At 40.3% G+C, this 26037-nt stretch overlaps 2 protein-coding genes across 6 annotated transcripts in view; one reads left to right on the forward strand and one right to left on the reverse strand.

Annotated features, from left to right (window-relative positions):
- The window catches only part of LRP2BP (LRP2 binding protein), a 41990-nt gene extending 23244 nt beyond the window's left edge, over positions 1–18746 (forward strand). The window contains exons 6-12 of the mRNA XM_057537414.1: positions 1401–1543; positions 1625–1730; positions 2618–2841; positions 4228–4402; positions 14042–14154; positions 16380–16425; positions 18659–18746. Of these exons, the coding sequence (XP_057393397.1) occupies positions 1401–1543; positions 1625–1730; positions 2618–2841; positions 4228–4402; positions 14042–14107 (714 nt within the window). The 3' untranslated portion in view covers positions 14108–14154; positions 16380–16425; positions 18659–18746. The remainder of the gene's footprint in view (positions 1–1400; positions 1544–1624; positions 1731–2617; positions 2842–4227; positions 4403–14041; positions 14155–16379; positions 16426–18658) is intronic.
- The window catches only part of SNX25 (sorting nexin 25), a 113581-nt gene continuing 104551 nt past the window's right edge, over positions 17008–26037 (reverse strand). For all 5 annotated transcript variants that reach the window (XM_057537411.1, XM_057537412.1, XM_057537410.1 and 2 more), the window contains 5 exons: positions 25427–25544; positions 21623–21689; positions 18679–18860; positions 18083–18183; positions 17008–17586 (listed from right to left, as the gene is read on the reverse strand). In XM_057537411.1, coding sequence (XP_057393394.1) covers positions 17506–17586; positions 18083–18183; positions 18679–18860; positions 21623–21689; positions 25427–25544 — 549 coding nt within the window. In that variant the 3' untranslated portion in view covers positions 17008–17505. The remainder of the gene's footprint in view (positions 17587–18082; positions 18184–18678; positions 18861–21622; positions 21690–25426; positions 25545–26037) is intronic.

The following is a 26037-nucleotide window of genomic DNA, read 5'->3' on the forward strand; positions in this document are numbered from 1 at the left end:
TCCCTGAAAATAAGAGTCTAAATATTCGCATGTCTGGCGTTCTGTATGCTCTCACCGTGTACATATTTGTCCCACCCCGTACCTATTTGTCTACAGTTTTTATTACTAACCTTGGGCCTATGAATGCCTTGACAGCTGGCGCATAAGTGGTATTTGTTTGGGATCAAAATGTTAACTTGAAACCAGGAACAAGAGAATATTCTCAAACGAGTGCTAAATAGTTTGATTCCTCAAGCCCCTGTTAGGCCTATGCCCCTTATCAGCAGGAATTAGCCAGAGCTGTCCTCACCCTTTTTCCTCAAGAGTTGAGGAATGATCAAAAAGCAAGGGGGGGAGGGACTGAAACCGTGGGTCAAATCCACTTCACCTGCCTTCACTAATCAAGGTGGTTTTTTAAGACTCTCATGTCCTCCAAGCAGCATGTAGCCTAAACAAGATGTTTGCCCGAGTTGTTTTCTAGGAACTTGGAGTCAGCTGTGTCTAGTTTGAGCTGAGCTGGTTAAGACTGGATAGAACCACCGACCCTTCAACTGGGCATGCGTGAGTGTCTGTTGCTGAGTGACTTTTTGAATGTGCAGAGGCCTGTAGCTTAGTTACACCTGTGCAGAGCAAAGATTCCTGCACCTTTTTCCAATCACCTTTCTCCATGCTCCCCACACCTCTAACTGCCTGCTGCTTTCTTCTTTATCCTATAAACACCCCGAGCTCCTTGCCTTTGGGGAGGCGGATTTGAGATCTGTTCTCCCATCTCCTACTTGGCTGCCTTGTAAACCCTCTTTGCTGCAAACCTCGTGGGCTCAGCATTTTGGCTTGCTGTGCGTTGGACAAGAGAAACCTAGTCTAGTAAACAGTTTGTGTTTGGGTTTTTGGAGGGAGGAAAGCCTTTTGTTGTTGGTTAGAACGTCTTCTGTGTTTTGTGACTATGCAGATGTCATATGAAGATGAGTGTAGTAGATGTAAATTTATCACTGAGCACAGCTAGGGAAAGTGTGCTTGAAGAGAGAAGACAGAGATTGGGGCTCACACGTGTCCTGTAAGGATTAAAAATGTGGAAGTTACTGGCTATTCTTACACTTTAAGTTCTAAGAACTCTGCCGATTCAGAATAAGGGCTATGAGGAGAGAAGAAGGAAACCATATTGAGATGTAACGCAAATGTGGAAGCTATAAAATGAAGGGAATGCTTTATATCCCAGAGCTCCTTGGAACGCTGACCCAGGAGATGGACTTTTACTTATTTCTAGCCCTGCAGAGTCCAGGACAACCATACCTGTTAGGTATAGACTCATGACATTCTACCTCATGTCGGAGGGTGAACGCTTTACAGCATTATTCGGAGAAAACTTAATTTGGGTAAAACTAAACTAGGACTTTCTGTTTTGTTCTTTTCCTTTGTGGAAGGAAAAAGGAGTGGAATATATGAAGAAAATTGTTGATTCTCCGTGTCCCAAAGCAAGACACTTACAATTTGCAGCAGCTTACAACCTTGGAAGAGCTTATTATGAAGGAAAAGGCGTTAAACAATCAGACGAGGAAGCTGAAAGGTAATCTGACCTGAGAACAAGATTTTTGTTTTAATCAAATGCTTTAAACAAAGAATAACTTGCCTTGCCCTTCTCTTCTAGACTGTGGCTTTTTGCTGCAGACAATGGAAATCCAAAAGCTAGTGTGAAGGCTCAAAGTATCCTAGGATTGTATTACTCAACAAAGGAACCCAGAGAGTTAGAGAAGGTAACAGTGATCTATTTGTTTAAACCCTAGCATCCTGTGTAGATTAATATTTGGTGAGGAGTAAGTATGTAGTCTTGAATATCTCTTATTTCTTTCAACGTAAAGAAAGCTTACATTTTAAGATCTCCAAGCTCATTTCACCCTTTCCTCAACTATGAATGCTGCCTTCCCTGCCTCTACCAAAGGAGACCATGGATATGAGCACTTTGTATGCTATAAAAAGCACACATACAAAATATTCTACCATAAAAGGTAAAAGAGGAGGGAGAGTCAGTACAACCCCTTTAATCACCAATGATGGAAACCCTTTCCAAGAAATCTTATAGGGAGAAGGAAATGAGGCGTTAGAGGCAAACTTGTAGGAGGCACATAACCCCCAAGATCCTTGTCAGATAACTGAGCAGCTACTTGGAAATCGGTTTGAACTAACTCAGATTCACTGTAGCTGAGTACTGAGCAAACGTGCTGGGACCACATGCAGGTTTTTATCCTTGGTTTTCTTTGATCCCGTTGGAGCTCCAAGAGGATCTGAGAGGTGGCCGCAATCTCACAACATCAGCTGCTCTCCTCTCCTTGCTGTGCCTCATTACAAAGCCTTTCAGACGCTTGGTTCCTATTTCCCACCTTCTTGGTCCTTCCTCTGGAAAATCTGAAAATCCTGAAACCTGAACAGCTGAGCTCGAGCCAGTGACCTCGCCTGCACTGTGGGCAGACAGCGGGCGGGCTCCCCTCAGCACCCTCTCTCAGGCATGCGAAGTTGGTGCTAGCCTGACGTACGTTCAAGGGGTTAGAACGATGTCCTAGAGATGAATTAATAGTACTATCTTACAGAGAGATTCCCTTTATAATCCACCTTGTGAATACTAGGGAATTGTGCTTTTTCCTAGGCATTTTATTGGCATTCAGAAGCTTGTGGCAATGGAAACCTGGAATCCCAGGGTGCACTTGGGCTCATGTACTTTTATGGACAGGGCATCCGCCAGGATACTGAGGCTGCCCTGCATTGCTTGAGGGAAGCAGCAGAGCGTGGAAATGTCTACGCTCAAGGGAATCTCGTGGAGTATTACTATAAGATGAAATTTTTTACAAAGTGTGTTGCCTTTTCCAAAAGGTGAGTAAGCTGGATAAAAGTATTTACAAAAACTCTTACTGGATGTTCTATGCCAGGTCTGTTTAATAGAACTCGCTGCAGTATTGGAAATGATCGCTATTGGTACTTGCAGTGTGGCCAGTGCAACTGAGGACTGAACTTGTAATTTTCACTGTATTTTAATTTTAATAGCCACACGTAGCTCATGGCTACCATATTGGATAGTACATCTATTTGTCTGCAGAACTTCAGTGCTATTTGCTCTGTATACCAGCTAAGTAATCTTACACAAGTTTAACTTTTGGGGCATCAATTGTTCTTTTGTAATCCTGCAGAAGTATTTTCTTCTTGATTAAAAAAAAAATAGTGAATATAAAGTGTTTAACACAGCTTGGCACATGAGAAATATTAAACTTTTTTTCCTACACCCTTAGCCATAGGTTCTATAACTGCACAATTGCAATATAGCTTGATGAGGACTGTACAATGAGAATGGTTAAAAGACTCCAACACTAACAAAGTATATGGAAATTTATTTTCTCTGAGGCCGTGTACTTTCCTGCATTTACCCACAATGTACAAATGCAACAGACCTGGGTGTCCTCTAGAACGGCTATAAGGCCATGCTGCCATTTCCTTCCCAATAATGCCCTTCCCACGGAGCCCACAGGCTCCCCTCTCCCCGAGCCCAGTGTGAGGCAGACATCCACGCTGGAGGATGCAGGGATTGCTTTTACCTTCTCCTCCCCACCATCGTGGCCTCCAGGCAGCAGGCCACTTAAAGGTGTGGTCTCTGCTGTCTCAGATCCCCAGGTGGCCATATGGTTAAAACTAAGACTTCAAACAGTTCTTTAAACATTGTTGGAACTTTCCATCATTGTCCATGTTCCTGTTTCCCACAGTATTACAGGTGACGTGGAGTTGACTTGTTTTCGTGTAGTTCTCCATCTCTGTATCTGGGTTATAGAGAAGGACTTTTTATTGCCCATTATCATAGATGTGCAAGTTTCTTAATGTGTTTTCTGGTCCTGTGTGACTAAAGTCCAAATTCAAGGTTGATGTTTAAATACCCAAAGAGATAGAAAAATGCTTTTTCCCCATTGTTTAAATCTGCAAAGTGATAAGAGTTCTTATAATATTTTAAACTTAATGTTTTTTAGTGGTTATTAAGCCTGACCAGTATAATCCTAGGAAGCCATATAGTAACCACTGTAGTTAGTTCCTCTTCTTCTGGTGTTAGTTGACTGTTCTATTTACCCTTCACCACAGAGCAAACAATTTTGTTCTCAAACTGGTAGAAATAATAGAGAAACCACTTGGGGCACATGGACAATTTCTGGGCATGTTTATAAAAATGTAAACTGTAACTGATACTGTTTTTAATTTCACAACTGGATGTTGTAACAGGATTGCTGACTACGATGAGATTCATGACATCCCCGTGATAGCCCAGGTCACGGACTGTCTCCCAGAATTCATCAGCAGAGGCATGGCCATGGCCTCTTTCTACCACGCACGGTGTCTGCAGCTTGGCTTGGGTATCACAAAGGATGAAGCAACAGCTAAACACTATTATTCTAAAGTAAGCCTGACAACAAATATAAATTGACTCAATAGAAATTTCTGGGTTTTTAGTTGAGACTTGGACATCTTTTTAAATCAGTGTTTTTTTCCTACTTATTGTGCAGATAACCTCTATTCTACCAAGAGGTTGTCAGACATGCAGCTTGTTTGTAAACAATTCTGTCATTCTTTTTAATAATTAAGCACAGATGGTAAAATTTCTATTTTTGATGCAAATTATTCTATTTCACTGTCTGCCGCCTAAGGCCCAGCACCAAGACCTTAAACCCAGAACGTGCATGCCTTCTTTCACCCAGAAAAAGTGTGAATCTCTATTTCATTCTAGTACATTAGAGTACATTTCATTAAGGTTTCTTTTTGCATGACATCTACCACACTTAGGTGGATATTCATGAATTTGAGGTACCCAGTTAAAATAAGCCTTTTCATGTTTTAATCCATGTGATCAGTTTATTTAGATACCGAATGGATTTCACATCTAAAATCAACTGTTGAAAAGTGCAGAGGGAGTGTGAAAGGGAATCATGAATAGTAACTGCAAGTTTTTTTAAAAGAGAAAAAAAAAAATTGCACACCTTACGTCCATGACATCCATAAGTCCAAATGAGAATTAGATCATAAAATTTCACGCATTGCCGAATTGTTCAAGCTGGAGCAGGGAACAAGGCAAGGAACAATTTTCTAAGTCCCTTGCCTAAATCTAATCACATTACAGCAGTGGTTCTCAAAATTATTTGCATATTAAAATCACATGGGGAATCTCTTAAGAATTCCTAAAGCCCAGGCCTTATTTCAGAAAAATTAAATCACCATCTCCCAGAATGGGACACAAGCAGATTTGTTTAAGCTCCCCAGGGGGTTCCAATGTGTAGGCAAGTTTGGAACCTAAATTATTTTATTGGAAATCTAAAATTTCCAGAGTATTAAACCCATACCAACACAAATATAGGAACACAGTACAAAAATACAACTGACATGGGGCTTCCCTGGTGGTGCAGTGGTTAAGAATCCACCTGCCAATGCAGGGGACATGGGTTCGAGCCCTGGTCCGGGAAGATCCCACATGCCGCAGAGCAACTGAGCCTGCGCTCTAGAGCCTGCAGTCTAGAGCCCGTGAGCCACAACTACTGAAGCCCACGGGCCTAGAGCTTGAGCTCTGCAACAAGAGAAGCCACCGCAATAAGAAGCCCACATACAGGAAAGAAGAGCAGCCCCAGCTCGACGCAACTAAAGCCCATCCACAGCAACGAAGACCCAGCACAGCCAAAAAAAAAAAAAAAAATACAACTTGACCTTTGAGATATTTACCATTACACCATTAGTATGAATAACAGCTGTCTTTGTTTAATCTAAATGTTCTGTATATTATACCAATTTCCAAACCAAGTCAATTTCAGATTCTATGCTATCCTTGGTACCCTTTCCAAGTAAACATAAGCAGAGAGCTCTGGGTGAAAAATATCCTGAAACGTGGTATATGTTCATCCTAAATAAAAGAGCATAATAAACAGATTACAATTTTAAAACTATTTTCCTTATGGTGGGAGATAATACAGCCCCATTACTCAATTTTGGCCACTGGATTTTATGGGAGATAACTTCCTCTAAGTTTTCTCCATTTTAAAAGTAAGCCAGTGAAGGATCTGGAATCATGTCAGATGAGGCACAATAACAAACTCTGAGTATTTTACTCAGAGAAAAGACTTGAGGGGCTTCTGCTAGTGGTCTTCATCAGACTGAAAGGCTGTCCTACAAAAGAGGCACTGTAGGGGAGGGAGAATGACTGCCCACGGCAGTATGTTACAGGAAAGATAAGGCTGCAGATGAAGAGACCCTGGGCTGAAAGTCAGGAGCCCCAGGCCTGGTCTCAGTTCTGCCACCCTCAGGCTGGGTGACTACCCACTCCTCTGCCTCTCAGTTTCCAGGAAACCAGCAATGTATGTCCTCCTAGGAACAGTCAACGATTCTAAAGGGTTGGGGGTGGGGGATTTTAGCTTAATACAAGAATCTTCTAAAACAACTTTTTATAGGTAAAACCTTAGTTTCTATTTCCTAAAGGTGGTGACTTTTTTTAATTCAATTTTATTTATTTATTTTTGGCAGCGTTGGGTCTTCGTTGCTGCGCATGGGCTTTCTCTAGTTGTGGCGAGCAGGGGCTACTCTTTGTTGCGGTGCGCAGGCTTCTCATTGTGGTAGCTTCTCTTGTTGTGGAGCACAGGCTCTAGGCGCGCAGGCTTCAGTAGTTGTGGCTCGTGGGCTCTAAAGTGCAGGCTCAGTAATTGTTGGCACACGGGCTTTGTTGCTCTGTGGCATGTGGGCTCTTCCCAGACCAGGGCTTGAACCCGTGTCCCCTGCATTGGCAGGCAGATTCTTAACCACTGTACCACCAGGAAAGCCCAAGGTGGTGACTTAAAAAATTTTTTTTTATATTGGAGTATAGTTGATTTACAGTGTTGTTGGTTTCAGGTGGACAGCAAAGTGATTTAGTTATACATATATCTTTTGGTTTTTTAAAAATTATTTAATTTATTTATTTATTTTTGGCTGTGTTGGGTCTTTGTTGCTGTGTGTGGGCTTTCTCTAGTTGCAACAGCGAGCGGGGGCTACTCTTTGTTGCGGCAACTAAAGTACCACATCTTCTTTATCCATTCATCTGTCAATGGACATTTAGGCTGTTTCCATGTCTTGGCTATTGTGAATAGTGCTGCTATGAACACTAGGGGGCATGTGTCTTTATGAATTATGGTTTTCTCTGGATATATGCCCAGGAGTGGGATTGCAGGATCACATGGCAGCTATATTTTTAGCTTTTTGAGGAACCTCCATACAGTTTTCCATAGTGGCTGCACCAATTTACATTCCCCCCAACCGTGTAGGAGGGTTCCCTCTTCTCCACACGCTCTCCAGTATTTGTTACTTGTAGACTTCTTAATGATGGCCATTCTGATGGATATTAGGCGATACCTCATTGTAATTTTGATTTGCATTTCTCTAATCAGCCATGTTGAGCATCTTTTCATGTGCTTTTTGGCCATCTGTCTGTCTTGGATCTTCTGCCCATTTTTTTTTTTTTAAAGGCAAATTCTCAAGTAACTTGTTTGTTTTTTGTTTTTATTAATTTATTTATTTATGGCTGTGTTTGGTCTTCGTTTCTGTGCGAGGGCTTTCTCTAGTTGTGGCAAGCGGGGGCCACTCTTCATTGCAGTGCACGGGCCTCTCACTATCGTGGCCTCTCTTGTTGCGGAGCACAGGCTCCAGACGCACAGGCTCAGTAATTGTGGCTCATGGGCCCAGTTGCTCCGCGGCATGTGGGATCTTGCCAGACCAGGGCTCGAACCTGTGTCCCCTGCATTGGCAGGCAGATTCTCAACCACTGCACCACCAGGGAAGCCCACTGCCCATTTTTCGATTGGGTGGTTTTTTAATATATTGAGCTGCATGAGTGCAATTATTTTGTATTGGGTTGGCCAAAAAGTTCATTCGGGTTTTCCCATACATCTTATGGAAAAACCCAAATGAATTTTTTGGCCAACCCAATATATTTTGGAGATTACAAATGATGCAACCAACAAGGGATTAAATATTCTTTCTGTGGGTTGTCTTTTCATTTTGTTTATGGTTTCCTTTGCTGTGCGAAAGCTTTTAAGTTTAATTAGCATTCCATTTGTTTATTTTTGTTTGTATTTTCATTACTCTAGGAGGTGGAACCAAAAAGATATTGTGATTTATGTCAAAGAGTGTTCTGCCTATGTTTTCCTCTATGACTTTTATAGTATCCAGTCTTACATTTAGGTCTTTAATCCATTTTGAGTTTATTTTTGTGTATGATGTTAGAGAATGTTCTAATTTCATTCTTTTACATGTAGCTGTCCACTTTCCCCAGCACCACTTATTGAAGAGACTGTCTTTTCTCTATTGTATATTCTTGCCTTCTTTGTTGTAAATTAATTGACCACAGGTGCTTGGGTTTACTTCTGGGCTTTCTATCCTGTTCCACTGATCTGCAAGTCTGTCTTTGTGCCAGCACCTTACTGCAGCTTTATACTATAGTCTGAAGTCAGGGAGCCTGATTCCTCCAGCTCCGTTTTTCTTTCTCAAGATTGCTTTGGCTATTTAGAGTCTTTTGGGTTTCCATAAAAATTTAAAAATTTTTTGTTCTAGTTCTGTGAAAAATGCCGTTGGTAATTTGATAGGGATTGCATTGAATCTGTAGATTGGCTTGGGCAGTATAATCATTTTGACAATATTGATTCTTTCAATCCAAAAACATGGTATATCTTTCCATCTGTTTGTGTCATCTTTGATTTCTTTCATCAGTGTCTTACAGTTTTCGGAGTATAGGTCTTTTGCCTACTTAGCTAGGTTATTTCTGGGTATTTTATTCTTTTTGATGCAGTGGTAAATGGGATTGTTTCCTTAATTTCTCTTTCTGATCTTTCATTGTTAGTGTGTAGGAATGCAAGAGATTTCTCTGTATTAAGTTTGTATCCTGCAACTTTGCCAAATTCATTGATGAGCTCTAGTAGTTTTCTGGTAGCATCTTTAGGATTTTCTACGTATAGTATCATGTCATCTGCAAACAGTGACAGTTTTACTTCTTTTCCAATTTGGATTCCTTTTATTTCTTTTTCTTCTCTGATTGCTGCGGCTAGGACTTCCAAAATTATGTTGAATAAAAGTGGCAAGAGTGGACATCCTTGTCTTGTTCTTGATCTTAGAGGGAATGCTTTCAGCTTTTCACCACTGAGTATGATGTTAGCTGTGGGTTTGTCATATATGGCCTTCATTATGTTGAGGTAGGTTCCCTCTATGCCCACTTTCTGAACAGGTTTTATCATAAATGGGTGTTGAATTTTGTCAAAAGCTTTTTCTGCATCTATTAAAATGATCATATGGTTTTTATTCAATTTATTAACATGGTGTATCACACTGATTTGCGGATATTGAAAAATCCTTGCATCCCTGGGATAAATCCCAGTTGATCATGGTGTATGATCCTTTTAAAGTGTTGTTGGATTCTGTTTACTAGTATTTTGTTGAGGATTTTTGCATCTATGTTCATTGGTGATATTGGCCTGTAATTTCCTTTTCTTGTAGTATCTTTGTCTGGTTTTGGTATCAGGGTGATGGTGGCCTCATAGAATGAGTTTGGGAGTGTTCCTTCCTCTGCAATTTTTTGAAATAGTTTCAGAAGGATAGGTGTTAACTCTTCTCTAAATGTTTGACAGAACTCACCTGTGAAAACATCTGGTCCTGGATTTTTGTTTGTTGGGAGTTTTTTAATCAGTTTCAATTTCAGTACTTGTAATTGGTCTGTTCATATTTTTTATTTCTTCCTGGTTCAGTTTTGAGAGATTGTACCTTCCCAAGAATTTGTTCATTTCTTCTAGGTTGCCATTTTATTGGCATAAAGTTGCTTGTAGTAAGTAGTTTCTTATGATCCTATGTATTTCTGTGGTGCCAGTTGTAACTTCTCCTTTTTAATTTCTAATTTTATTGATTTGAGCCCTTTCCCTTTTTTTTCTTGATGAGTCTGGCTGAAGGCTTATCAGTGTTGTTTATCTTTTCAAAGAACCAGCTTTCAGTTTCATTGATCTTTTCTCTTGTTCATTTCTACTTCATTTAGTTTTGATCTGATCTTTATGATTTCTTTCCTTCTGCTAACTTTGGGTTTTGTTTGTTCTTTTTCTCTAGTTGCTTTAGGTGTAAGGTTAGGTTGTTTATTGGGGATTTTCCTTGTTTCCTGAGGTAAGACTGTATTGCTATAAACTTCCCTCTTGGACCTGCTTTTGCTGAGTCCCATAGGGTTGAATCATTGTGTTTTTTCATTTGTCTCTAGGTATTTTTTGATTTCCTCTTTGATTTCTTCAGTGATTCATTGGTTGTTTAGTAGCATATTGTTTAGCCTCCACATGTTTGTGCTTTTTACAGTTTAATTCTTGTAGTTGATTTCTAATCTCACAGCACTGTGGTCAGAAAAGATGCTTGATTTCAATTTTCTTAAATTTACTGAGGCTCGCTTTATGGCTCAGCATGTGATCTATCCTGGATAATTTTCCATGTGCACTTGAAAAGAATGTGTATTCTGCTGCTTTCAGATGGATTGTTCTGTAAGTATCAACTAAGTTCATCTGGCCTAATGCATCATTTAAGGCCTGTGTTTCCTTACTGATTTTCTGTCTGGATGATCTGTCCATTGAGGTAAGTGGCGTGTTAAAGTCTCCCACTATTATTGTTACTGTCAATTTCTCCTTTTATGGCTGTTAGCATTTGCCTTACATATTGAAGTGCTCCTGTGTTGGGTGCATATATATTTATAATTTTTATGCTTCTTGGATTGATCCCTTGATCATTATGTAGTGTCCTTCTTTGTCTCTTCTAACAGTCTTTATTTTAAAATCAATTTTGTCTGAGATGAGAATTGCTACTGCAGCTTTCTTTTGCTTTCCATTTGCATGGAATATCTTTTTCCATCCCCTCACTTTCAGTCTGTATGTGTCCCTAGATCTGAAGTGGGTCTCTTGTAGAGAGCATATATATGGGTCTTGTTTTTGTATCCATTCAGCCAGTCTGTGTCTTTTGGTTGGAGCATTTAATCCATTTACATTTAAGGTAATGACCGATATGTATGTTCTTATTGCCATTTTGTTAATTGTTTTGGATTCGTTTCTGTAGGTCTTTTTTCTTCCCTTCCTCTTTTGTTCCCTTCTCTTGTGATTTGACAACTACTTTAGTGTTGTGTTTGGATTTTTTTCTTTTTTGCGTGTTTATCTATTGTACATTTTTGGTTTGCAGTTACCATGAGGTTTTGATATAGCAGGCTATATATATACAAGATTGTTTTAAGTTGCTGGTCTCTTAATTTCAAATGCATTTCCAATATCCTGCATTTGTACTCTCCTCATGATTGCTGGTTTTGATATATTTGTGTGTGGATAATTTCCTATGTTTACTGTATGTTTGCCTTTACTGGTGAGTTTTCCCATTTGTAATTTTCTTGTTTCTAGTTGTAGGCTTTTCTTTTCCACCTAGAGAAGTTCCTGGAGCACTTGTTGTAAAGCTGGTTTGGTGGTGCTAAATTCTCTTAGCTTTTGCTTGTCTGTAAAGGTTTTGATTTCTCCAAATCTCAACAAGAGCCTTGCTGGGTATTCTTGGTTGTAGGTTTTTCCCTTTCATCACTTTAAATATATTGTGCCACTCCCTTCTGGCCTGCAGTTTCTGCTAAAAAATCAGCTGATAACTGTATAGGGATTCCCTTGTATGTTATTTGTTGCTTTTCCCTTGTTGCTTTTAATATTTTGCCTTTACCTTTTGTCAGTTTGATTAATGTGTCTCGGCATGTTCCTCCTTGGGTTTATCCTGTATGGGACTCTCTGCACTTCCTGGACTTGGGTGACTGTTTCCTTCCCCATGTTAGGGAAGTTTTCAGTTATTATCTCTTCAAATATTTTTTCAGGCCCTTTCTCTCTCTCTTATCCTTCTGTGGCCCCTATAATGCAAATGTTGGTGTGTTTAATGTTGTCCCATAGGTCTCTTGACTGTCCTGCTTTCTTTTTCATTCTTTTTTCTTTATTCTGTTCTGTGGCAGTGATTTCCACCACTCTGTCTTCCAGCTCACTTATCTGTTCTTCTGCCTGTTATTCTGCTATTCCTTCTAGTGTATTTTTCATTTCAGTTATTGTATTGTCCAACTGTTTGTTCCTTAAATCTTCTTGCTCCTTGTTAAACATTTCTTGTAGCTTCTTGGTCTGTGCCTCCATTCTTTTTCTGAGACCTTGGATCATCTTTACTTCATTACTCTGAATTCTTTTTCAGGTAGATTGCCTATCTCCAGTTTACTTAGTTGTTCTTCTGGGGGTTTATCTTGTTCCTTCCAATGGAACAGATTCCTCTGCCATCTCATTTTATCTAACTTTCTGTGTTTGCCGTCCCACAGGCTACAGGATTGTAGTTCCTCTTGCTTGTAGTGTCTGCCCCCCTGGTGAGTGAGGCTGATCTAACAGGCTTGTGCAGGCTTCCTGGTGGGAGGGACTGATGCTTGCTCAGTGGTGGGTGGAGCTGGGTCTTGTCCCTTTGGTGGGAAGGGGTGTATTGAGGCAGCTGTGGGCTCAGGAAGACTTTAAGCAACCTGTCTGCTGATGGGTGGGGCTGTGCTCCTGCCCTGTTGGTAATTTGGCCTAAGGTTTCCCAGCACTGGAGCCTTGGGCTGTTGGGTGGGGCCAGGTCTTGGCATCGCAATGGCAGCCTCCAGGACACCTCATGCTGATGAGTACTCCCCAGTACCTCTGCCACCAGTGTCCTTGTCCCTGCAGTGAGCCACAGCTGCTCTCCACCTCCCCCAGGAGACCCTCCAAGACCAGCAGGTAGGTCTGGCCTATGCTTCTATTAAGTCACTCCTTTTTCCCCTGGGTCCTGGTGCACATGAGACCTTGTGTGCACCCTCCAAGAGTGGTGTTTCTGTTTCCCCCAGTCCTCTGGAGCTCCTGCGATCAAGTCCTGCTGGCCTTCAAAGCCAAATGCTCTGGGGGTTCCTCCTCCTGATGCCAGACCACTGGAGCCTGACATGGGGGCTCAGAACTCTCACTCCTATGGGAGAACCTTACAATATAATTATTTGCCAGTTTGTGGGTCACCTACCCAGCGGATATGGGATTTGATTGTGAATGCAACCCTCCTACCGTCTTGTTGTGGCTTCTTTGTTTTGGGAAGTAGAAATCTTTTTTGGTAGGTTCTAGTCCTTTTTTGTCAATGCTTGTTCAGCAGTTAGTTGTGATTTTGGGGTTTTTGTGAGAGGAGGTGAGCTCAGGTCCTTCTAGTCTACCATCTTATCCTCCTCCCCTATATATACTAATTTGTACATGATTATGGAGACTGCAAAGACCATCTGTCATCTGCAAGCTGCAAGACTCAGAAAAGCTGGTGGTTTAGTTCCAGTCTGAGTCTGAAGGCCTGAAAACCAGGAGAACCAATGGTGTAAGTCCCAGTCTTTTTCCCTTTGTGCTTAGTCTAGTTTGACTTGCTCATAGGGTGCCACATATAGAGGCGTTGAACCTAGTGTGAAATGGCTGTGCCCACACCTCAGCTTGGGGGGCCGTGTGCAGAAGCCAAGGTGCTGACTTCTTGCCACTAGAAGCAACCAAGCAAATATCTGGTAACCAACTGTCATGGGTACTAAAAGGGACAATTTCTGCATGGAGTAAGGTCTGGATGAGGTAACTTCTGTCTTTCAAATTCCTGACATACTATGAAATTATGCACCTTATTGCTAATTTAGGCATAACAAAATCATATGTTTAAAAAATTATACATGCTGCTATTCACATAACAGGTTTGAGGCAAAATGTTAATGCTTTCTATTTTACTTATTTTGATAATTCATAACTTAGAATACTATCAATGTGTAAATCCATTATTTTTGGCACTGAGAATTTTCTCTCCCAAAGGATAATAGCATGGTTATTTTTAGTTATGATCTATTAATACTTTGCATAGGTTAACTTGAATCTCCCTAATTAAGAAATCAGAATAGAAATGTATCGCTAACTACGAAATTCCCTTAAATCATTGTACTCTATTTCTTAAAAACAAAAGATCCAACAATTCAAAATATGTCTAAACTTTTTCTTTGATTTTTAAGGCTTGTCATCTGAATCCTTCATTGGCAGATGAACTTCACACTTTACTTATTCGTCAAAGAATTTAGACTACAATGTATTTCAACAAAGATCATCAATTCTAACACCTTAGAATGTGTGTATTTTTATAAGTTTTATAATAGCTATGTTTGTTTTCTCTCTCCCACATTACATTATCCTGGGTATTTTACTGATGACAGGTTACCTTCATTCTTTTTTTTTTTTAACATCTTTATTGGAATATAATTGCTTTACAATGGTGTGTTAGTTTCTGCTGTATAACAAAGTGAATCAGCTATATGTATACATATATCCCCATATCTCCTCCCTCTTGCATCTCCCTCCCACCCTACCTATTCCACCCCTCTTGAATCTGTAAAATGTTGCAACTTGAAACGTAGCTACAGGATTGAACTGCAGGAGGAGTCCTCAAAGATCCAGCTGTTAGGCTAGAGACTGACCAAAACCATGTCAAATATTGAAAACCATTCCATAAAGCCAGTATTTTTTTCCTTTCTTAAATAGTGTCCTGAAAAACTTAGTGTAATCTTAGCTTTAATAACTTCAGAAGTATAAATGCTACAAACTTATTTAAAAAAACTGAAGTTTAATTCTTTAAATTTCTTTAATCCTTAGTGTTGTGAATTTTGAATAACTTAATTTTATTTCAGTCATCGAAGACTTCTAAAATAGAAAATTCCAAATTGAAAATTAAAAATCTAAATTTCAAAATAAGTGGGTTTAAGAAATTGCTTACAATCTTGCCTTTCCATAAACATCTTAATGAGTAAAACTGCTATGTTCCTGGTAATCAATTGAAACAAGATGTTTCTCTGTGCTTCAAGTCCTTTTCTACATTTTAAAAACCCTCAATGTATTTCAAAACAAGATAAAATTTCAAATCACCTACCAATATAACTATAACTAAACAAATTAGCAAGAGGCTTTCCTTATCAATTACATCTACAGAGGCAGAATCCAACAGTAAAAATAGAATCCATATGCAAAAGATTCTAAAGAAATATACATCTGTGAAACAGATATTGAAAATAATGTTTAAGATACCTGAACAACACCTTCTTTGTAAATGTTATGGCTTTATTTTAAAAGTCACAACCATCCTTTCCAAAGTGATTTACAAGATCTAGTCTTAGCACTGGGAAAATGCAATTACTATGTAGGTGCCTGTCACTAAAGAAGTATTCCATGGCACAAAACTACTTGCTCTTGTTTTATGTTCTGGTTTGTCTATATTATTTGAACTTCACTTTGTTGAAATTTCTTCCCTGTATCTAAAGACAAACGTAAGCCTTATACTTCTCCTTTAAATCTTAGAGTAGAAACTTAAATCATCCCTGAAAACCAGTCCTTTGCTTTTAAAATCTCTGCTGAAGACTCACTCTTCTTCCCCAATAACAACATTTCCATGTCTCCAGACCATTAAAAGATTTCATAAAACCTAACGTAAATCATTCTACAATACAAGCCCACTTGCTTTTGTTCTTGTTTTCTTAATACCATCCACAGAACATTCCTTCAGTGGTTTGAAGATCCAAATTCCCAACGGTATTCTCTTCTCCACACTCAATCCAGTTCCTTAAGCCTTTAAGAATCTTAAAATAGAAATGTAATAAGGCAGTGTATGGGGAGTGTAATAGCACTTTTCATAGCTTGCTCTACATCCCCAAAGTGAAGGCCACTTTAACTGCCATTAAAACACGGTTTGAGAAATCCTAAAGGTAGGAATTTGACATGTCATATTTGGTAATATGCTGTGCTTAAATGTCCTAAGTGAACCCAACACAGGATTTAAAATTTCAGTTGACTCTAGTTGCCATAAAGCTGGCATACCTGGCACAGGTGAGCCCCTGCAAACTACCACTACTCCCAACCATGGTGCACACCTTGACCTGTGATTGGAGTCACCCTTTAAGTGAGGTAAAGCTTCAAGGTCATTAATTTTTTTCAAAAAAAAAAAAATCAAAACTTATGTAAGAGTCCTTATAGTTGATAACTTATGAAAAAGTAAGACGACTTCTTAAGGATTGAGGAGTCATAACAGCCATGGTTTAATTATGCAGAAGATGGTCACTTTTAGTAACCGCTATGAGTTCCTGGGGCTTGGTGACTTCACACTGCTTCTCTTCTCTGAATGTCTTTTCTACTGAATGTCTTTTCTACGTCCCTGTGAAGGATAATTCTTATCCATATAAATAGGCAACTTTGAGTTTTTTTGAAAGTATCAAATATCTTGGTTTGAAATAAGGATCAAAGAGCTGTAGCTAAAAGAATATCAAAGATAAAATTTGCTTTACTAATTTTTAATCATTTGTCTTTCAGCACTTATGTTTCATATCAAGAACCTGGCATATCAGGAACTCAGCAGGTATGATCTAACAATGATATAATTAATACCACTTTAATATATATATACACATAGTATGTTTCTTTCATGGATTTCAAACTGAATTCCTGCTTAATTGGTTTGCTTTCAATATTCCTGGGGGTTAGAAAGGGGAAAGTGTTTCATTATCTCTGCATAATAAATGGTAAAACCCAGGAAAATTAAGTGACTTGTCCATGGTCCCACTACTAAAAACAAAGCAACGTCTGTACCCTGGATTTCGCCTAATGCCCCTACTAGTGCCCAAGACTTGATGACACGATCAAGTCCTGAACAGCCTGAAGGAACTTCCCTCCTCTTTGTTTCCCCATCTCATTCCTGCCCATCCATCCCACCTCCCTAATACAGCACTTCAAGCACCAATTCTGGCTCTTCTCATTCACACTAAAAATCATATTTTTCACATTCATTCTGTGTCTCAAGAAAGGCAACAAACTTTATACTTCCTTACGGAAGTACTTACATGTGCAATGTTTACTACAAAAAAGGCACTTGATAAATATCTGAACTGCCTAAAGTGTTTCAACTTTTTTTGAGATATAAGCATCTTAAACATCAGAGTGCTATGATTCATTTTTATGTTTTATTGCTTCAGATGCTTCAAACTATGGGAAATCTTTGGTAAAAATAAAGACAATAAAATTTTCACAATAACTTCACACAAAGCATTGCACAACAATATTCAATACACACGAATATAGGAATGTTCAGAATCCTCAGTGAGGAAATTAACTGTACAAAGTTCATAATTCTTCATTTAAAACAAAACTTCATAAATACTTAAAATATTTCCTAGGTTCTTATCACGTATTAACACATATTTCAATCAGTATGTTGACATTTAAAGGATTTATATTAAAATAAAAATAATTAACAAGTGTTTTTTTCTGTTGCCTAATATACAGCATCAAGTTCCCCCCCCCCCAGTTCTGCTTAATTCACATAAAACTAGAGGGAGGTAACTAAAAGATCAGTATGGTTCTCAGTCAAGCCCTCTGTGGAAAAGAGGAAAATGTTTCATGTCTATTACAGACATTTCTCGGGTGGTTTATTTGTGTAGTCTCAAACCTGACAAGCTTTAAGTTCATCTAAATGAGTTCTCAGCTCAGGACACAATTCAATTAGCAGCAGTTCCATCAGCACCTGAACCAAGAAAGAAAAAAAAAAAAATGTCTTTTTCTCTAAGGGTTTACTCAACTATCTCCATCTAAGACAAAAGTCTCATTTTAAGTCTGAGACGATGCTCAGTGAACAAGTTACTCTCAAAAGGAATTAGTACTCTATAAACTCCATTTAGCATCAGACTGATTTATTTCACGGTCCGTTAACCATCAACAGTATTATCAGACTACTGGGAAACACTTGGCTTTGCTGAAATAAGAAAGCCAAGCACTCAGGCAGAAATGTTACAGCACAAGTCCAGAGAAACAACCAGCAGGCGAGGAGGGGGATGCCACACCCACAGGGGGGTATTTTTTTTTAACCAAATTGAACAAAAATAAAGCAGAGAAAATGGGTTCAGAGTTACAAGCAATAAGAATGATTAAGCATACAAAGAGTTAAAATCTACCCCTGTATATGAACAGAAATGTAGAACTGAAGAAACAGTGAATCCTCTGGGAGGCTTTAAATTACTCACATATAACAGATGCTTATTGGCTCTCGTTTCTTGCAGTGCGTTGAATATTTTTATTATACCATGACGGGCATTTTGCTGTCCAACAAGGCTCTGAAGCATATCTGAAAAAAATTAAGTTTATATTCCACGCTGCTATTGATAAAGTGCACCCTGCATGGACCTTCAGTGAGGGGTTACGACATATGCACACACAGCACATAAAGGCACAGAGACGCGAGGAACATGAGTGATCAGCTCTTTCCAATGTCTAAGGAGAAAACTTAGAATTTTTCAATATAAGGCATTTATACAAACTATAATTTTAATACGTGGATCCCCAATTAAAAACTGAGCTCTCAAAATAGGGTACTTTAACAGGGTTTTTAAAGCATAAAATGTTATTATCTGTTCTAAAACATTTTTCTAGTTAAATTATAACCAGTACTGTTCTTATTGGGATTCTCAGTATAATTTCTTAGCAAGGGACAAGACATGATTTAAAAGGAAAAAGTATGATCACTTTTTTCACTGTAAATAATGTTTCCGAAGTGAAAAAGGAGAAGGGCCATCAACACTCCCTTTTCATCTGACTTTCAGGGTCAGAACCCAGGCCTCACCTGGAATGTTTTCAAGCAGCTTCTGCTGTGCTCTCCGCTTTGTTTCCTGGCTTTGTTCTTCACTTGGGATTGTGTTCGGAGGCGCCAAGTTCCCAGAGGGCCACAGAGCATCACGGAGAGCGCCGATGTAGCAGACCACCATCTGCTCGCTGACGGCCCAGTCCACTGCGTCCCGGATTTGTCTTTCAAGAGCAGAATATTTCTTGGATGAGGTTTTTAAAAATCTTATTCTCTATTCTCACAAGGCATTTATCAATGGGTAGGTTAAGATAAGCGTTTGATGAATAAACTAGGAATTGGATTTTTAAACTCTGACTTGGAAAGTTATTTTTATTTTGGTAACACTGCTAGCCATTCATTCCTGGAGCTCACATGTTCACTGGTACTCAATTCTCTAAATGTTTGCCGCACGGTGTCTTTCAATCTGGAAAAGCAAGAACTGAGAGGAGATTGATTTGTTTGAAGCTTGCAACTACTCTTAACTGTGCACGGTACTTAACATACTAATTTCTCCATGAAGTGGTATAAACAGAAAACATCAATCCGTTTTAAAGACTGTGAAGAGCTCCCTGAGCTCTGGTAGTCCTGGGGAGAACCCAGCCTCTTCACTAGTTGTCCCCTTGGGGCGGCCGCGGCAGAGGACGCTGGGCAGAGTTGTCCGACCCGGGAAACCTCACATGCTCACGAGGCAAAGGGGGAAAAGACACCCCCCTTTCACCACAAAGGGGGGGACTTAGAAAAGATACACTGCTATCCAGCCACGTTACCTTCCCACAGGAGTGAAAATCGGGCAGATGTTGACCTGCACGGTTATAAATAAGTGGCTTTTATCTGGTTACCCAGGTCTTCCATAAACCCTACTTCATCAAATTCCAGCCAACCACAGGACTGCTGCAGAGAGCAGCACCGTTCACAGAGCCAGCAGCGGTGCTGAGGTGGGGAGGGGACGTCTCTCTGCAGAAATGGGAGCAGAATCACCTTGGACTATTAGTGCAAGGAAGACCTGAAGTTTCAAACTTAATTCACGAATAATAAATCAAAAAGCCCTTTAAGAATCTGACTTCCCAACCAGATTTTTAAAGGGACAATGTGACGTTTTCAGAAATAGTATCTGAAATAGACGTTTCAAGCCCAGCACTTTGCACACAGTACTAGTCACCAATGAAGTCTAAATTCCACTGTGAGTTAGAACCATGGTAATCCTGTTTGTAACGGCATGTCTCCTAAGAAACTTCCCAATACTGCTTAGAACTGTGCAATTCATATCTAGATCAAATAAAATAATTTTATTAATTCAATGGGACTTTGGCTTTGAGAACCTGCTGACCTGCCTGCCTAAGTAAAATCTACATAAAAACACAGCTTGTTTTGCCTGTAGTCTTTGGGTTACTCGCCAGCACTGCATGAAGAAATGAAGAAGGAAAATTTCAGTTTGCAACTTAAAATTAGGTGAGTGACTTTTACCAAAGGCCATCACCTGAGCATCTTCTATCAGTTTAGGTCTGACTTTGTATTAGCCAAAACTGGAGGAAGCTTTTGCGGCAATTCTGGGATGTGAAATTACAGTTGGTACAACGTGAGAGGCACATATCATGCTGCTACTTAATTTTATGATGTGTCCTCGTCTGCCTGAGGCAAAACAGCACAGGGCCAGGTGCTCCGTAATTTCCCTACCTGATAAAAAGTCCACTGAAACCCACAGTCTGAAAATTCCCTACATGGTCCCCCTCCCCCAGCCCCATGTCAAGAACCGCCTGATGTATTCACCACTCTCAAACTACAGCTGCTCATCTTAAAATTAAGAGCCAATATCATAACTAGGAGCAGGGAATGTATGCATGATTTTCTGAAACTGAAAAAGAAAATAAATTAGCAAGTCTGGAGTTCTGAGAAAAATAGGGCCATTTTGAAAACTTCTTTATCCAAGGCCTGTCGGTACTAAGGTTAAGAGGTTTGCCTCAGACTGAAACTGTTAAGTTAAACAGGGCATTTTTCTGCTTAAAAGCCCACGATACTAAAAGTCAACTAAACAAGCCACTAACACCATTTTTAAAAAAAAATCTTAGAAATAAACAGAAGTAAATTTTGGTTTATGACCACAAGGAAAATATATTCTATTTGCAACTGAATAAAAATATGATCTTTATTATGTTTCCCAAAAAACTTTATAAGATTTATGTGATAAAACTATAATGTTAACCTTATACATACATCTGACAACTAAATTAATCTTTCACTTGGAAAAATCTGACAATTTCATCTTAAAACATATTTTGCTATACAAAAATAACTGATTTTTTTCCCCTTAGTTTTAGCAGTTGACTCCCAGTTTCTGTGTGGGGAAGTCACAATGCTACAGCCTCGTAAGCACTGGGTACTGGGCATAGAGCATAACCCTTAGGGATATGGGTAACGTGATACAATTCAGAATACACATATGGCTTATAATAGTATTATAGGGTACACACACCCCTCGTGGATACTTAGCTATCAACTAACAAGAGGAATTACTATTTTAATATCACCCCAACTCTAAAAAAATATATGGTTTGCATTTCCCTTCAAATAAATACCTGCTGTGCGATGCTCATCCTACTTTCATTTTGGCTCAGAGTCTAAGCCTTAAACTGATCCCCATCATGTGACATAAAAACGCTGTACCCAAGATACTAAAACCAGTCATCATGGTCAACAGAGAACTTTCCAGAACAATCTTCTGACCCTCGTCAACCAGCCTGCCAGAGCCAGCCCAAGCTTCTGTTATCTGGTGCACCGTGCATTCTGGGGGAGAGAGTCTTGTAGAAATCTGCTTCCCTATCCAATCTTAGAATCATATCATAAATAAAAAGTAAAAGAAACGAAAAAACCTTGAGTTGGGGATGTAATTGGACTACTGAGGCAAAGGCTAGGGCATGAATTCAAACATTAGTTTCGTGCAACTCACTTGTTGATGGTTCTTCCGAAAGTGACCTGAACGAGAGCAATTAATGTTCTTCTCACCCATTTAAACACTAAAATATAAATCAGAGGAAAAGCATTACCACAGGCTATCACAATCGTGACATTTTCATAGCAGCACAAAGCATAAATCTTAACCACGTCACTCAGTCCAAATCTGGACACTAAGTCAGGGGCTTTGATAGCCACAGAATTTGGGTCTAGCCTAGCAAACTTCTGCCCAGGAATACTCTAATGAATAAGCTTTCATTTTCTTCTTAGCAACTGATGAGAGGAAACTTAAGACTTCTTACAGCTTTTCAATGCCTAACAACAGCTGAGCTAGCAAGTGGAACTAAAACTGCACTTCATGTGTCCCCAGGCTACTGACGTCTGTTTTCCACTAGCAGACAGTGCAATTCCTTTTAGATTTGTGCCTGGCTTGTTGAACCCAATGTTCTAATACACGGCTCTGAACGAGAAGCATCTGTAGTCAGATGCTGACAAATATTTTGAAATATTAACAAATTGATGGGTCTAACTGCTCCCTTTTGAATAGTAGTTTGTAGATCATGCATTTTTATATATTTTATGCCCGTGGGGGGAAGAAAGGGGAACTGGGAAGCCCCAGGATTCCGAGTGAGCCATGGACTCATCGCTCCTGCGCCACTGCCTGGAGCAGGCGGCCACCATCACCTGGAGCAGGCGGCCACCATCACCTTCTCCGAGCCTCAGTGACCTCACCTGGAAAAGGACAGTGTTAGCATGTACTTTCGTTTTGCTGGACAGTCATGTCAATACTTTGTGTGAAAGAGTTTTGTGAAGGGTCCTACATATCTGAACTTTTACTATTAGCATTAGATTAGGCGACACATTGTTATAAGTGTAGAACATGAATATAAACCAAAAGAAGGCAAAGAAATGCTGTGAGGATATTTTTGGTCTGCAAATTGGAATCGAAACCAAATATTCCGTTTATATATTCACTTCCATCCACTGCAATGTTTAGCTAGTGACACATGACTTGGCTATGATGGAGCCAAGAATTCAGGGCTCCTGCACCAAAAAAAAAAAAAAAAAAAAAGGAGTAAATTCACAAACACCTCTGTACAAGGGAAGGCACATAAACAGAAATCAACAATTAACACAGACTTGGTACTAGACTTTAATACATTCTCAAGTCATTTCTAACTTTAAAAATGGATCTAAGTGTCCAGATGCAGTGGTGTTAATCCTTCAAGTGAGAGTCAAGTCCTGGAGTCAGGACCATGCCTCAGAAGTGCCCTAAGTGTTTGATGGAATTCAGAGTGCACTGCAGACGTGCCCATCTGAGGCTGGCGTTCAGGCTGGGAGGAGCGTCTGTCAGGGATGGTAACTTCGCTCCCCCTTTCTAAGGCAGCAGAGAGGTAGCTCGTACCCAGAGGGTCTGAGGACATGAGCAACTCCAGGAAGAATGCCTGACAGCCGAGTGACTGGTTAGAAATGTTTAAAAACAGCTGTACTTCTGGTCCATTTTCCTAAACTGAACTAGAGCAGGAACCAAAAACGGCTCTGCTACAGATTCTCTCCCATCACTGATGCCCCTGACTTCACTACCTTTTTCTACCCTTCCCTAGTCCCCACTCCAACACAGAATAGCCCCATTATTCTTTCCAAGGACTCATTCGTTCAAAGCCATGGAGGCAGCTGCAGCAACGCTAGGATTTTGCTGATGGCAAATATGTCACATTTTATCAATGATGTTCTATTTATTCCCCTCTGGAAAGTCACTAGCAAACCCAAATATTCTGAGCAGGCACACGAGGGAGGAAGTGCACACCAGAGAGAGAGGACTTTGAGCCCTACTCCCGCCCTGACTGCCTCTGACGCATCCACCAGCCTTCTCAATCTCTGTGTGTCGCAGAGAACACGCTGACCAAAGGCTAACACGGTGCTTCCTCATTCTTATCCACTCTGTGGGAGACGGGGAGGAGTCATGATTTAATAGGCAGACTTCACTGAGGAGGAGCCAGACTTGGGGTGGGGGGGGCGGAGAACTGTTTTTTTCTGCCTATACTGAACCAAGTTAAACATCAGCATACATCTTAAAGTGTCGAAAATACGGACCAGCTATAGCTTTTTCATCTGAAAGGATCCTTAATACTTGGACGATATTCCATCATGTGGATATTTCTTAATTTAACTATCACCCATTTCTGAATTTAGCTTAGTTCCAATTTTTCCTTACTGTAATTATGCTCAAATGAACATGCTTATATATAAATCTCTGCCTGGAGTTTAGAATTTGTGTCTATTGCTTAATGTGAATTACATTTTTGAAACCATTATGTTGTAAATTCACTGAAGGAAGAATCTACCTCTGAGATATTTTTGTTTCCCCTATGGAGCTATATCTAAAACATAAGCTCCCAAAGTGTTTGCTGATTATTTTAAGATTTGGCTTAGAGGAAGAAAAAGTTCAATGACCAAAACAATTAATCCCAGCACTGAAAATTTTCTTGCCTATTCATTCATCCATCCATCCATCCATCCATCCATCCATCCATCCAAGCATTGTCACTGATCACCTACTATGGATCAATCGTTGTAAAGATACCGAGGATTAAAAGACATAAAAGACGCGCTCAAGTCGATAACAGCACTTGAAGTTCCTTCATCTGCGAAGAATTCTTTAAGCGACATGTTAAGGGATATATAAATAAGAAGCGATGCACAGCCGGCTTCCTGTATAGGACCAACTCCCAGCCCACGTTCTCTGCCCCAGGGGAAAAGATGCTCACCCAAGTGGGCAGAGCCAGCACATCCTCCGAGCAGCGTGCTACCGGCTGGAGCACTGCTGTGCCTTGCGGGACCTCGCTCCTCTCGTGCGCTTCCTCTGCTAGGCGCTCAGTGGTGCCTTTAGGCACCTGCCACACCTCTAGCTAGGACTCGAGGCTCCAGGTGTGACCGAGTATGCTGGCGGCGTGATTTACAGGGTGGGGACTGTGGAAGGTGAGGGTGGGCAGAGAGTCCCATTCAGGACTCAAGACTAAAGCCAAGAAGTACCATTTGACCTTTCACCCCGGTACCGCTTCGGGAGAGAGGCACTTGTGCAGGTCTTAACAAAAGAGTATTTTGACACTCTTTTTGCTCTTGTTTCTTCTAAGTACATGTCCCTCAGGAACGATTAGGGTAGGATTTCTCAACTTGGCACTGCTGTCGTTTGGGGCAGGACAGCTCTTTGCTGGGGGCTGCCCTGTGCGCTGGAGGACGCGTAGCAGCGGCCCTGGCCCCCACACACGAGATGCCAGTGGCACCCTCCCACGAGCTGTGACCACCGGAAATCTTTCCAGACATGCCAAACGTCCCCTGGGGACAAAATTCCCGCACGCCTGCACGGATGACCGCTCCCCTCGGGAGGAGAGGTGGCTGAAAGCAGGCTTGGGCATCCCTGCGCCCCTGGCCGCATACTCACCTTGAACAACAGGGCTCTTCCTCTGCTACGCAAAATTAGTTTTTGTATACCTTTTGGTGATGAAGCAATGAGGCTATGCTAAGTCACAGAAAAAGAAATTCAAAGCATTCCAGCTTTCTGCATACAGAGGAACATGGTGCAGGGTAAAGCAGGACCCTAAGTTCCATGAGTACGGGGATATCTGTCCTAAGGTTGTGTCCTCAGATCCTACCTTGGTTGGCCTGTAAAAGTATTTGCTGAATGAATATAAATACATGTCTGATTCAGGAACAAAGGGATATTAAGTGTGTGTGTGTGTGTGTGTGTGTGTAACCACTTAACCAGCAAACACCACTGAATAGTAACAAAGAAGCTTACTTCCTCGAAGTTCAAAAATCTCCCCAATCAGCATGAAACATGGTTCAGCCAAGGAGTCTTTCCTTCCATCCATGTCATCACCATAATCTGACAGGTCACTGTCCTCCTCTGCCTCCTCCTGGGGGAACAGTAAAGTCACAGGAAGCAGGTCACTCATCCAAGGAAGGTGATATGTTCTCCTTCTCCCAGTGTCAATTCCGAACGATGCACTTATAGTTCAACCTCACACAATCCTTCAACTTCCCTACATGCAGAAACCTATGCATTTTCACAAAGAGGCCAAAGTGTATCTAAACTCAGGGCATAGCTTGATCCTAAAGCCTTATTCAAGGTCTAAAATAATTTTGAAAAGCCTCTGTCACTGTATTAATGAGGCGTGAATTCGTAAATAACAAAACAGCTTCTAACCATTTTGAGTTTTAAAAGTAAGGCTTTTTAACTTGAAATACTTTAAATTCACTGTTTTTTTTAAAGACATGTATAATTTAATTTAGTTATTTTTAAAGCTGTGATTCAAGCTTTTATTCTGTACTTCAGCTAGTCTCACTTCTTGATCTGCACATCAGCAAATTTCACTTGAAAACTCATTTATGCCAGGCACCAGGCTAGTG

The sequence above is a fragment of the Balaenoptera acutorostrata genome, chromosome 21, assembly GCF_949987535.1.
Source record: "Balaenoptera acutorostrata chromosome 21, mBalAcu1.1, whole genome shotgun sequence".
Classification (NCBI taxonomy): Eukaryota; Metazoa; Chordata; class Mammalia; order Artiodactyla; family Balaenopteridae; genus Balaenoptera; species Balaenoptera acutorostrata.